This window comes from Engraulis encrasicolus, chromosome 10 (assembly GCF_034702125.1).
Source record: "Engraulis encrasicolus isolate BLACKSEA-1 chromosome 10, IST_EnEncr_1.0, whole genome shotgun sequence".
NCBI lineage: Eukaryota > Metazoa > Chordata > Actinopteri > Clupeiformes > Engraulidae > Engraulis > Engraulis encrasicolus.
The window spans coordinates 49769143-49781642 of record NC_085866.1 but is presented as its reverse complement, the minus strand read 5'-3'; the positions used below and the strand labels follow the sequence as shown (position 1 = coordinate 49781642).

The following is a 12500-nucleotide window of genomic DNA, read 5'->3' as shown; positions in this document are numbered from 1 at the left end:
TAACCTCATTGGTGGAGTCAACAATGTTTCAGATGCTGTATTAAAACCCAATATTTTCCTTTCTAATGTGTCCACTGATGTCCCCTCACTCCAGGCAAGCTTATCCAGATTGACCAGAGCTCGCTGCGGGCCACCATGCGTCCTGGCTGGGAGGACCTGCTGCGACGCTGCATCCAGATGTTCCTGCAGCACAGCGACGGACAGCCCTGGTCACACAAGCGCCACTACCACGAGGGTAGGTGCAGCAGCAGTGGGCCTGTTGTTGAGCAGGTGGAAGAGCGTCACACAAGCATGCACCTTACGGTAGCACCACTTTGGACCCATTTACAGCCACTGTAACCCACTGGCTCCCAAACTTTTTCTGCCGGCAATATTTTTGTGACCCCACCCCACACCAGCCAACCCCCCATATTCCAAAGCCAAACTTAATGTGTCTGTTACTATTGCTAAAGCAGGGTGCCCACGGGGTAGTAAAAAGTAGTAAAAGGTAGTAAATGAAAAAGTCCAAAATAATGACTAGTAAAAGGTAGTAAGCCACATCTCAAATGGTAGTAATTTTCCCTGACTCCCTACAACATGGTCTTATTTGTTTTCTAATTTGTTGGATTCCTGTAGCCCGTGATCTCAAATCTCGGCAAATTGATTTTTATGCAGCGGCAAGGACGGACGCTGGGTGAACTGATTTAGCTTTGTGCTAATACTACCGGTAGTTGTTAACTAGCAGCTGACTGACAGGCGTCAGACATCAGCAGCGCCACAGCTGCCTGCTAGGCATTTTGTAGCCTACGTTCTGCAAGACGCGACTAAACTGGTTGGATGTGAAACAGTGAAAGGTCTGCTAAACATAATTTCATGAATTCCATGATGACTGTCTGTTTGAGATTAGCTGTTGTTCATACAATACTAATGAAGTTAGAAGCGGTGGAAATTGGTGCGTAACATGGTGCGTAATATTGGTGGAAATGTAACAAATCGGTCGAGTAAAAGACTGCGAGGCTGAATGTTTTTTCACCGGTGCATCCAGCCAAAAACAAAATGAATTGACAATGCTAAACACCATTTTAATGGCCATTAGTCATTCTGCAGTAGTGCTAGGTATTAGCCCATCAAAACATAAAAACGTTTTTGGGACTGCGGCTATTCCTTCAACTCCGCTGCTCTGGCTACCCCTTGCACCTTGCGCTGATAGGCAGCCCGACTTTTCAAAATAACATGTTCGACTACCCGAGTTCATAATGTGCTAACGACTAGCGAGGTGGTGCTCAACCAAATCAGGGAGTTTTGAAACGGACGAGAGGGTAAGGAGGGAAACGAAATGCAAACAGCAGCGGCTACTGATAGAATTCACGCGTAAGGTTCAAGCGCAAAGAATGGGCCGTTTCAGTCACTGTCAAGAGTTGACACGCGAAGTCTCCCGGGAAATCGCAGATGTTTTTGATAGCGACGTACTATGTGTCGACAAGGCTTCCTTCATGCACCAAGGCAGAGAGAGAGAGTGTGACGAGAGACGCAGACGCTTCTGTTCGAAGCGCTTGCTAAATGCCACAATCATCATTCGGAGCGATCCAGAATGGGGAAGGGCAAATCCAAGTTCACCTCGGTTTCCACCTAAACAAACAAAAATCAACTTATCTATCGATCTAGCTACCATATGAGTGTTTTTTTAATGTGAAATTGTAGTCCCTTTTAAAAAATAATGAATTTTAAGTTATTTTAATTTTGATTTCAGTTTGACATCCCTGGCTTTGTCATTCAGCAGGCGTTTTTTGCAGGTGCCTTAGGCTTAAGGGGTAGTCAAGGCTGGTTATGGATTCTGTGTTCCCTATCCAAATCACGAAAACTTTGCCATAACTGTAATGACTGCCAATTTTGTCATATCCTGTGTAGTATTTTCTCTGATTCTGCTAAAGACACACACACACACACAGACTCTCACACACAGGTGTTGGGGGGCATTTGGGTGCACCTAGATTTTGTGCTGGTGCACCTGAAAACAATTTTTAGACAAAAGTTTTTTGCAAAAAGTTAGCAGAGCCCTGGTGGACATTGACTGCAGGAATCCACTTCAAGGTGCACTGCTGGTTCTTTCTCTCCTCTTACTCTCTGAGAAGAGCGACTTCTTCTGTTAAAAGTGCACTGCACTATTAGTTAACCATTATAAATGGCGAATTGTTGAGAAATGTTTGAAACATACCTGCAATAACTTGTACTAACACACTCAATGATGAACTTGTTAAATTATAAAAACATTATTAATTTGTGTTATTAATAGGATTTGGAAAGCTATTTCATTTCTGTAGTCAGTTTAAGATCGATGTTGTAATGGTGGTAAAAAAAAAAATGAAGGTAGTAAAAAGGTAGTAAAAGGTAGTAAATTCAACCTAGGAATATCTGTAGGCACCCTGTTAATTCCAATTTGATAATAACAGGCAAAGTGAGAACATGACTTGGCCTTATAAATGAGTACTGTTACTAACTTATTCATGGAGAATTCACACTATTAACCAGTGTTGTTTTCCCCCATTTTTATACAAAAGTCAAATTTGTCTGCGACCCCCTGTAACGTATTATCTCCGCAGGGTTTCGACTCTCAGTTTGGGAACCACTGCTGTAACCCACTTTGTTGTTCATGGGCAAAATTGTATCTCTTTACTGTGGCTTAAGTGTTAAGGGATGATGGCTAGCCCTGGTCACACCAGCACTACTACCACGAGGGTAGGTGCAACTGTAGAATCATTCTACAGTTCTAAGAATGATGAAGGACACCACGTCAGCAAGCACTGTAGTCAGAAATTTGATCATGTACACAAATTAGTAAGCGTAAAGGGTAGAAAGCAACATCTGCTTTAAGGACGCCTCAGAAAAGCCATATTTCCCCTCGCAGGTTTGGAGTCGGAAGGGGCTTGGAAATAAATAAGTTATGGCCGAGAACATTGTCCATGCAGACAGTGTATATGCAACATCAAAACACAGTGGCCTACATTCAGTACAGTATACAGTAGTGTCGGTTAGTAAAAGCTGCTGTAAGATTTACAAAGAACTGTTTTGCAAAGTACCGTATGAGTGAAAATATGCAACGTTGTGCAAAATTGCTCTTGAAAGTTTGCCTCACTAGAGTCAATCAAAGTTGAAGAAAATAATGAGAGCAAACTCCTCTATACAGTATGGAGGAATCAGTAAAAGTGGAGATTTGGGTGCCCACCCACTGCTCAGAGTGTTGTATTGTACATGAGGACAAGGCTCTCCTTGGAAGACCTCCGGACGTAAAGACTCATTGTTGACCAAAACAAAGTGATGTTGGGAGTTGGGAAGTCTGAAAGCAGATGTAGCCCAAGTTATGTTTTCGTATTGCTCACTCTTGTTTTCTATTGTCCTCTCCTGTTCTCCCCTCTGTCTCTTACATCGCCCCCTCTCCTTATCCCTTTCTCCTCCATATCTCTGTCTCTACCTCTCTCCCATCTCCCTCTCCCTATTTTCTCTCTCTTCCTCTCTGCTCTTCTCTCCTTCTCTCCCCCTCGCCCTCTCCCCCGTCTCCGATCTTGCCCTCATCCTATCTCCCACCCTGATTCTCTGTCTCTCCCTCTTCTCTCTTCCTCTCTCCTCCTCTCCCATCTTATTCTCTCCTTCTCTCTCTCTCCCCCTATCTCCAATCTTGCCCTCCTCCCATCTCCCTCCCTCCTCTCTTTCTCCTACCTTTCTCCCTTGCTCCCATCTCCCTCTCTCCCTCTAACATCTTCTCTCTATCTTTCTACCCTCCTCTCCCTCTACCTTCGCCTCTCTCTTCCTCTCTCTCCATCTTTCATCCCCCTCTCCAGCCTATCTCCAGGGCCATGCGGAGACGCCCCTGTACCGCTTCTCTCTGTCCGACGGCACGCCGGTCACCGCGCAGACCAAGAGCAAGATGTTCCGCCACCCCATGACCAACGAGCCCCAAGGCTTCATCTCTACCCACCTGCTGCAGAGGTGAGGAGCCATGCCAGGGCATAGGACTGCAACGACTGCTCCTAGTCTATCTACTCATGCATGTTGTATCGAGGGCCGCCCGGGCCATCCTCTGTTAAGAAGCTTTTTTTTTCCCTGGTAGGGATGCAAGTTGCAATTGTACCTGGATTGGATTATCGTTCAGTGACCTTGTAGTGCTGTTCATTACGATTATGTTCGATTACAATTTGGGAGGTAATGATTTGATACAAATTGATGCAGTCCAATTCTGCAATGCATTGCAATGCATTATATTTCCACTGAAAGCAAGGCACATTTTTCGTCAGTCATAAAGCAGTACAAGCAGTCAAATACTGAACAACGTTTTATTGGCTGTTGTGTGCATCAGTCCTGCAGTGTTCACTTGCTCCAGAAATGCCCACGGAAGTAATTGAAACTTGAACACAATATTCTGTCTCGATTATGGCATGAATGGATTATTGAATTTCCCGCCCCCCATGAATCGATTATTGTTGACATCACTACTAACTTGCATGAATAGATTTTGAACCACAAAGTTAGTGGTAATCTCATAACGGAACTGTGTTTCACCCTATTTATTTTTGACTGGTGGTGTAGTGATAGTGTTGGCCGGACCACCCCGTGTTCCTGCCCCCGTCCTTCCCTCACTGTATTTGTGTTGTTCCTCTCCCCCTCCGCAGGGAGCAGGGTGGCTGCCGACCGGGCCAGCCTGGCGGCATGATGCAAGGTGGGGGCATGAGGCAGCAAGGCATGGGCACCGGCGCCAACCCCAACGCCCAGATGAACATGGGAGGACCCGGAGGAGGAGCAGGCGGTGGCGGCGGCGGCATGGGTGGCATGGGCGGGGGTATGGGTGGGGGCATGAACCGGGGCTACGGTGGCATGAGCGAGCAGGCCCACATGGGGCACATGGGCCAGATGGGTGGCGGCGTTGGTGGAGGAGGAGGAGGGTATGGCCCCAACACAGGCCCTGGCGGAGGAGGAGGAGGAGCAGGGGGCATGATGGGTAACATGGGCAACCGGATGATGCAGATGCAGAACCAAATGAGTCAAATGAACCAGATGAGTCAAATGAACCAGATGAGTCAGATGAACCAGATGAACGCCATGAATCCCATGGGTCAGATGGGCCACCCGGGGGGTCACGGGGGCATGCAGCAGGCACAGCAGGGCCACCACCACCATCCTCACCCGCAGCAGCAGCAGCAGCACCACCACCAGCAGCAGCAGCAGCAGCAGCCTCCGTTCCAGGCCACGGGCGGCTACGGACTAGCCGGCATGAACAGCCCCGCCGGCAGCCCCGGATCCATGCAGCACCCGGGGGGTCCCCAGCACCAGCACCAGCACCAGCAGAGTCTGCTCATGTCGCCCCGAAACAAGGGCAGCCCCAAGATGGGCAACAGCCAGTTCAGCCCAGGAGGTGAGTGGAGGAAACACACGGATGCACATGCATGCAAGCGCGTGCACACGCACACCGCGCACACGCACGCACACACACAAATGCAAACGAGTGCAGCTCCAAAATGGGCAACAGCCACTTCAGCCCAGGAGGTGAGGGGAGGAAACACGTGCACGCACAGCACAAGGACACGGACGCGCACGCACGCACGCACACACGCACGCACGCACGCACGCACGCACGCATGCACGCACGCACACACGCACACACACACACAAATGCTAACAAGGGAAGCCCCATAATGGGCAACAGCCAGTTCAAACCAGGAGGTGAGGGGAGGATGAGACAAATAACCACAAATACAAACGCATCCAACAGACACACACACACATGCACGCGCGCACGCACACACGAACACACAAACACACAAACACAAACAAAAGACAGCCCTAAGATGGGCAACAGCCAGTTCTCACCAGGAGGTGTGGAGAAAAAAAATTGGAAGAGATGAACGAACTCACACAAACACACACACACACACACACACACACACACACACACACACACACACACACACACACACACACACACACACACACACACACACACACACACACACACACACACACACACACACACACACACACACACACACACACACACACACACACACACACACTTTTCTCCAGAGTATGGCGCCACAGGGGTTGGGGAAGAGAGAGATTATACAACTCGGAGGCTTCTTAAATGAATTTCAGCTTGCTGACATATTTGCTTCCAGAAATGTTGCGCACGTCATACATTAGTCATTTTTGCCTAAATTGTTTTTTATTGAAACACCATTTGCAGAAGAACCCATAGCTATGCACACAAAAACAAAAAAGTAAACATACTCTGAATATGAAATCATACATCTGTGCAGTGTTAAACTAAATGGCATAAGCTTGAAGCACAAAACCCAGTTTGACTCAATGCAAAGCTCCAGTGTGCCCAGTAGTTTAGGATGGACTTATTTGAAGATGAACATTTCCATTCATGCAAGGCATGCTAGTCAAACAGACCAGTTAGTGCAACAGGCTGCTGGGTCATCATACTTCCTCAGGACAGACAATTAGACACTTTTGGATAAATGATGAGAGAATTTCAAGCCCCATAAGGTAACCTAATAATTTCTTACAACTAATCTTGCATACTTTGAGTTATGTTGTGTTCTAACAGCGGTGTAATGTTATTTCTCCCACCCAGGCATGCACTCCCCCATGGGCCCAGGTGCTGGTGGTCTTGGAGGAGGAGGTGGTGGTGGAGGAGGAGGAAGCACCTCCTTCTCCAGCAGCTCCCTCAACGCCCTGCAGGCCATCAGCGAGGGTGTTGGGGCCTCCCTCCCCTCCCTGCCCTCAGCCCTCACCGCCGCCTCGCCTGCCCACAAGCCAGACAGCTCCCCCAGCATCCACTCCTCCTCTGCCTCCTCGGCCGCCGGTGGTGGACCGCCGGGCAAGCCTCCAGGACCTCCAGGCCACGGCGACTCCTCCAAGAGCCCAGGGGCAGCCTTCGGATCCGGGCCCGGTGGGGACCACCATCACCCCCTGCACCACCACCACCAACAACACGGCCACGGACCTCCGCATCCCAGCGAAAGCGGCAGCTCGGACCGGCCCGACAGCCAAGTTCCCGGGGCGAATAGCAAGGAAGGAGCGGGACAGGAGGGGAGCGGCGAGACGGGGTCCTCGTCCACGGAGCCGCCCAGGAGAGTGCCCGACAGCAAAGGCCACAAGAAGCTGCTGCAGCTGCTCACCTCGCCCACGGAGGACATCGGCCTGGGAGGGGTGGGAGCCGGATCGTCGGGCCCCTCCGGACCCCAATCAGGACCCGGGGGCCCCAACAACCCAGGCATGGAGGGCAAGGAACCGGGCTGCGTGACTAGCCCCACCTCCACAGGCGTGTCCTCGTCCTCCTCCAACTTACCTGGCGGTCCGGGAGGAGCCGGAAGCGGGCCGGGCTCCCTGGCCCTCAACTCCTCCCACTACACGGCCTCGCTGCAGGAGAAGCACAAGATCCTGCACAAGCTGCTGCAGAACGGCAACACGCCCGACGAGGTGGCCAAGATCACGGCCGAGGCCACCGGCAAGCTGCCCCACGAGCTGGGGATGGTGCCCCCTGGTGGAGACGGGCCCAGCTCCGGAGGTAATAATAATAATAGCAATAATAACCATAATACTAATTATAATAATAGTAATGACAATAATAATAGTAACTGTACTTATTTAGCACTGGTCATACGTACAAACATGCAGCTCAGTGTGCTTTACCAATTCAGAGTATGAAAACACCAGTTTGCCAAAGTAGATCGGTCAGGTGTTGAAAAAATTCAAGTATTGACAAAAAATGACAGAAAAAGGAAAAAAAACTCAACAATCTTTCTGTGTGTGGTGCAGTTTTAATTGCAATCAAACCATGCATTTGCTTGTATTCAAGAACTGAGATTGTCAGATAAAATCAATCACTCAATCCATCTGTGTAGGTGCAGGAGGTGGCGGCGGAGGAGGCGCAGGTGCGGCGGAGGCCAAGCAGGAGCAGCACAGCCCCAAGAAGGAGAAGAGCCATGCGCTGCTCCACTACCTCCTCAACAACAAGGACGACGCCAAAGAGCCCGCCGACGTCAAGCCAAAGCTGGAGGAGCTGGAGGGGAAGGGGGGGCCGGCCGGGGCCAACGCAGCCGCCTCCTCCGCTGCTGGAGGCAGAGACGGAGGAGGAGGAGGAGGAGGAGGAGGCCTGGGGACGGGAGCCACAGAGGGGGGGTTGGAGGCCAAGATCAAGTCAGAGCCAACAGATGAGGTGAGGCATCCTGTTAAGCGAAGGAACATGTACACGCGCACGCACACACACACCTACTTTTGTCTTGCCAGTTATACACTACATACTGTACTGCAGGCTGGTCATTGAAACTGAACATCTGGCTAGCTGCCTGGCATTGTTTAAAAAAAAATCATAGTCGATATATGCATCAAGAAAAGTTACTTGGAGTTGGAAATCTCTCTTTAGTCATTGATTCTGACAGAACAGTAGCTCATGGGCCCTCTGTGACGCCATCAGTCGCTGCTACCTCGTCATCACCTCAACCCAGGTTTCTATGGTTACTCGGCAAAACCACACTAGACAATTTCCATTTAAAATACAACAGTCCCCAGGTTTTTCCTCTTTGCCCCCCTCCATCCAAGATTAGCTTTTTGTACTTTGTTAAATAATTTAGTTCCATCCCCGGCTGGAGATCAGAGCAGGTGAGAGTGTTGATTTGAGGCAGCTGCAGCCTCATTTGGAGTGGAGCGTTGAGCTGAGCTGAGCTGAGCTGAGGAGTGGAGATGACTGCACTCCTCTGGCTGCCCTCGGGCCACACCGAATTACTACCGCTAATCACAGCTCAGGAGTGCAACACGCAATTTGAGAACATTGATTTCTCTCGTTCTTTTTCTCTTCCTTTCATTCTCTCTCTCTCTCTCTCTCTCTCTCTCTCTCTCTCTCTCTCTCTCTCTCTCTCTCTCGCTCTCTCGCTCTCTCTGTTCTTACATAGCCTCAAACAGCCTTTGCCCCTTTGCCATGAGTCATTATAACCTCCTCCTCCGTCTCTCTCTCTCTCTCTCTCTCTCTCTCCCTCTCGCTCTCTCTCTCTCCCTCTCTCTCCCTCCCTCTCGCTGACGTCAGGAATAAGTGTGGAGACTAAGAAAATTGTTTTGTTTTTTTATCTTGAGTAGGTATTAAAGAATTTTCAGTTGAGAATTTGCTTCATCAGAGCCATAAATATCCAGAAATGCTTTCGCTGTGGAACAGGAATGGCCCCACAGATTGATTGGAAATTGCCTCACAAATGGATTTCGTACATTAAATAGATATTATATTGTATAAAATGTTCAGCACCTGAAAAAATTGGAAGGTGTACCTGATGACCATATTAATGAAGTGTGTGTGCATGCGTGCGTGTGTGTGTGCATGCGTGTGTGTTTTAGCTGGATTTCCTGGGCTTAAAGAACTCTGGAGACTTTCATGAGCAAGCCATGGGGGGAGAAGCAGGGAGTAAGCCACCAGGATTCGCTGACGATGGTGCACCAGGTACAGTAGCCTGCCCATGCCCTAACACCTACACTGATACATGAAGCCCAACTGGGGCTACACACTACACCACCTACCACAATTTCCCTAGAGACGTCTGCTATGGTTCTGCCAGAGTTCTATTAGAGTTCTGCTAGAGATGTAGTAGAGTTCTGCTTCAGTTCTGTTTTGCTACTGTTCTGCTTGAGTTATATTACAGTTCTGCAAGAGTTCTGCTAGAGATCTATTAGAGTTCTATTAGAGTACAGTTCTATTAGAGTACTACAGTTCTGCTAGGGTTCTGCTAGAATTCTGCTAGGACTCTGCTGGAGTTCCTCTGCTATCACGAGTTCCTGTGCAAACTCTGTTGTGCCTTTGCTAGTTAAGTATGAGCTTTGCAGTGTTTGCTCTGTTTGCTGTTTGATTTGAATTTTAAAAAAAATGGAGCTGGGGTGGCAAATTGAGTTGGAAGCATGAAATTATTCTGCGCAGTCAGTGTTAAGAATTAGGAGTTCAAGTATTGACACTTGGGGTAATTGTAGTTGCACTGTATAATAAATCCTGGTACTTTGCATGCCGTTAAAGTACTGGTAAGTAAATCCTGATTTTGCTTTTGGTTGGATGCAGGTGGTAGGAGTCCAGCGCTGGGGCCAGGCGGCAGAGCGCCCTTCCAAAGGGCCGTGTCCATGGACGGGAAGCTGGGCGGAACGGGGGGCGCGGCGGGCAGACGCAGCACGGGGCCCTGCCCCACCATGCCCATCAAACAGGAGAGCCTGGACGGACAGCGCATGATGGGCACGGCCTCAGACAACTTCCCCGGGAACATGGGTATGTGTCCACGAAGCAGTGGAACCACAGATATGAACACTAGATGCAGCGTTGACCACTCCTTTTCTATTGGAACGAATGGCTCCAGTCAGTTTACCGCCATGTTAAGTCGGCATAACGCTACCATCAATTGGTGACACGGTAATACACATATTATCCTGTAGGTGGCTGTAACATCATGAAATATCATGATGCCAGCCCAAGACGGCGGCGTCCAGAGTTGGGCCATGCAAAAGAATATCTGCAACATCTTTTTGATCACCGCTTTGTCCTAAGCTCACCCTCCCTTCACAAAAAAATCTCACTCACTCACTCACTCACACACACACACACACACACACACACACACACACACACACACACACACACACACACACACACACAGTTTACTTCTTTATTTGTGCCCACAATTCAAAATTGAGTTTCCATAGACACAAATTTGTCAGTTGCAAAGATACTCAGGCATGAACTAGATAAGTGTCACTTCAGTGATCAATAGTCCGTGGGGTAAAAGTCTCAAGGATATACACAGCACCTTCTTCTCCATATGTGTCGACTACCAATTATTGATGATATTGAACAATATTTAAGCAAGCTTTTTGCATTCATTTTTGGGAAGCCTAGCATCCTTAGCCCCCTAGTGGCCAGTCTATGCACGTGGCCCAAACTTCCAAATACAAGCACTATATATTGGCATTTGTAGCCCATCACAGTGATTTCCTGCACAAGTGGTTGATACTTCATTAGTTTCTCACAAAACGTTTCTTCTAGATATGAGTCAAAGCAACATCCTACTTCCACTATATCAACAGTTCGATTGTCCTCATCAATGATAGTGATGTCTGGTTTAGTTGCATTCAGTCCATTAAAAGCAGTTGGATTCTGGTTTAGAGCAAACATTTGGGATTTCAGAACACAGTTTGTATACATTGTTACAGGTGAGGGGCAAACATATTGCAGTTTTTCTAATAAAAGGTCTATAATCCGGTCATGCCTAGATATATACAGCTTCTTGTAGAATGTGCAGCCATTCAGTACATGCGACATGGATTCTATGACTTGAGTTTGTCCATGGTGTATACAGAAGGGGGTGAATGAGTTGGGGTACCAGACTGAAAGGTTGAATCGGGTTGGTAGTACTTGCAGTCTACTCTTTGCTGTAAAAGTCTGGATGTCCTCATCAATAGATGCGTTTTTAAATATGCTGTGGGAGATTGACTGGTCTGCTGAGGAAATACAAGCTAATTTTCCCTGCATTTTGAGCCCAGTCCAGCGCGTTTTGCGCTGCTGGTGTTTGATTGACAGCAGAGACGCGCGATTGCATGCTGGAAGGAATGCGCGCTCTCCGTCATCCCCAAATGTTGCGCAGACGGTGATTGTTGCACTCCTAATAATAATGTTCTCGTCTACCAGTCCTGACTGAGACCAGTGTAAATTGACTCCGCTCCAGTTACACAAGTCGTTGAGGTCTGGCCAATCTGACCTAACTCCAAACCCGACTGCTCTTACGTCCAGCTTTCCATTGGGTTTCTTCCTAAAACCAAGGAAACTGGGTTCTGTTTCCTTGGCTTGGGGGACTTTGCGCTTTTTCATGTCGAGAAACAGCGACGCACGGGCCATTTCTCGAACGGTTTGATCGTCATTGTTTAGCATTCGAACTAAGTGGGCCAGCCTAGTCGCGATATAGGTCCATTCAATGTCTGGTACCCCTAGTCCACCCTCACGCGCAGAATGGTGGATGAAGTCACGGGTGGTGTGGCTATTCAGGCCAAACCACCTCCTTACTGTCGCCACAGTTGTGTTGTTCAGTTCCCTCAGGACGTTACGGGGAATGTGTACATTTGCGAAAAGATGTTGTACACACACACACACACACACACATACACTCACACTCACACACTCACACCCCTTTCACCCCTTTCACCCCTTTCCCATCACCGGTCATATCAATCAGAAGATCACCAGTCAGTAACATGTACTGCATGTGTGCGTCTGTGATTTGCGTCCCTGCAGGAATGATGAGCCGCAGCATGTCAGTTCCACAGAACTCCCCCATGGGGGGCTCAGGGGACTGGATGCCCCACTCTAGTGCCAGTAGTCCCGTGGGTGCGGCTGGTGGTCCCCAGGGCATGGGGCGCCCCCAAGGCATGGACTACAACTCCAAAGGCATGATGGGAGGAGGAGGAGGCGGAGGGGGAGGAGGGCCCATGGTCAGCCGCTCCAACAGTGT

At 49.0% G+C, this 12500-nt stretch overlaps 1 protein-coding gene across 4 annotated transcripts in view; it reads left to right on the top strand.

Annotated features, from left to right (window-relative positions):
• Nucleotides 1-12500, top strand: part of LOC134457267 (nuclear receptor coactivator 3-like) — a 143312-nt gene that overhangs the window by 116464 nt on the left and 14348 nt on the right. For all 4 annotated transcript variants that reach the window (XM_063209183.1, XM_063209182.1, XM_063209184.1 and 1 more), the window contains 8 exons: nucleotides 95-235; nucleotides 3816-3963; nucleotides 4644-5383; nucleotides 6608-7543; nucleotides 7881-8194; nucleotides 9361-9463; nucleotides 10070-10270; nucleotides 12284-12500. The exon at nucleotides 12284-12500 is cut by the window's right edge and continues 44 nt beyond it. In XM_063209183.1, coding sequence (XP_063065253.1) covers nucleotides 95-235; nucleotides 3816-3963; nucleotides 4644-5383; nucleotides 6608-7543; nucleotides 7881-8194; nucleotides 9361-9463; nucleotides 10070-10270; nucleotides 12284-12500 — 2800 coding nt within the window. The remainder of the gene's footprint in view (nucleotides 1-94; nucleotides 236-3815; nucleotides 3964-4643; nucleotides 5384-6607; nucleotides 7544-7880; nucleotides 8195-9360; nucleotides 9464-10069; nucleotides 10271-12283) is intronic.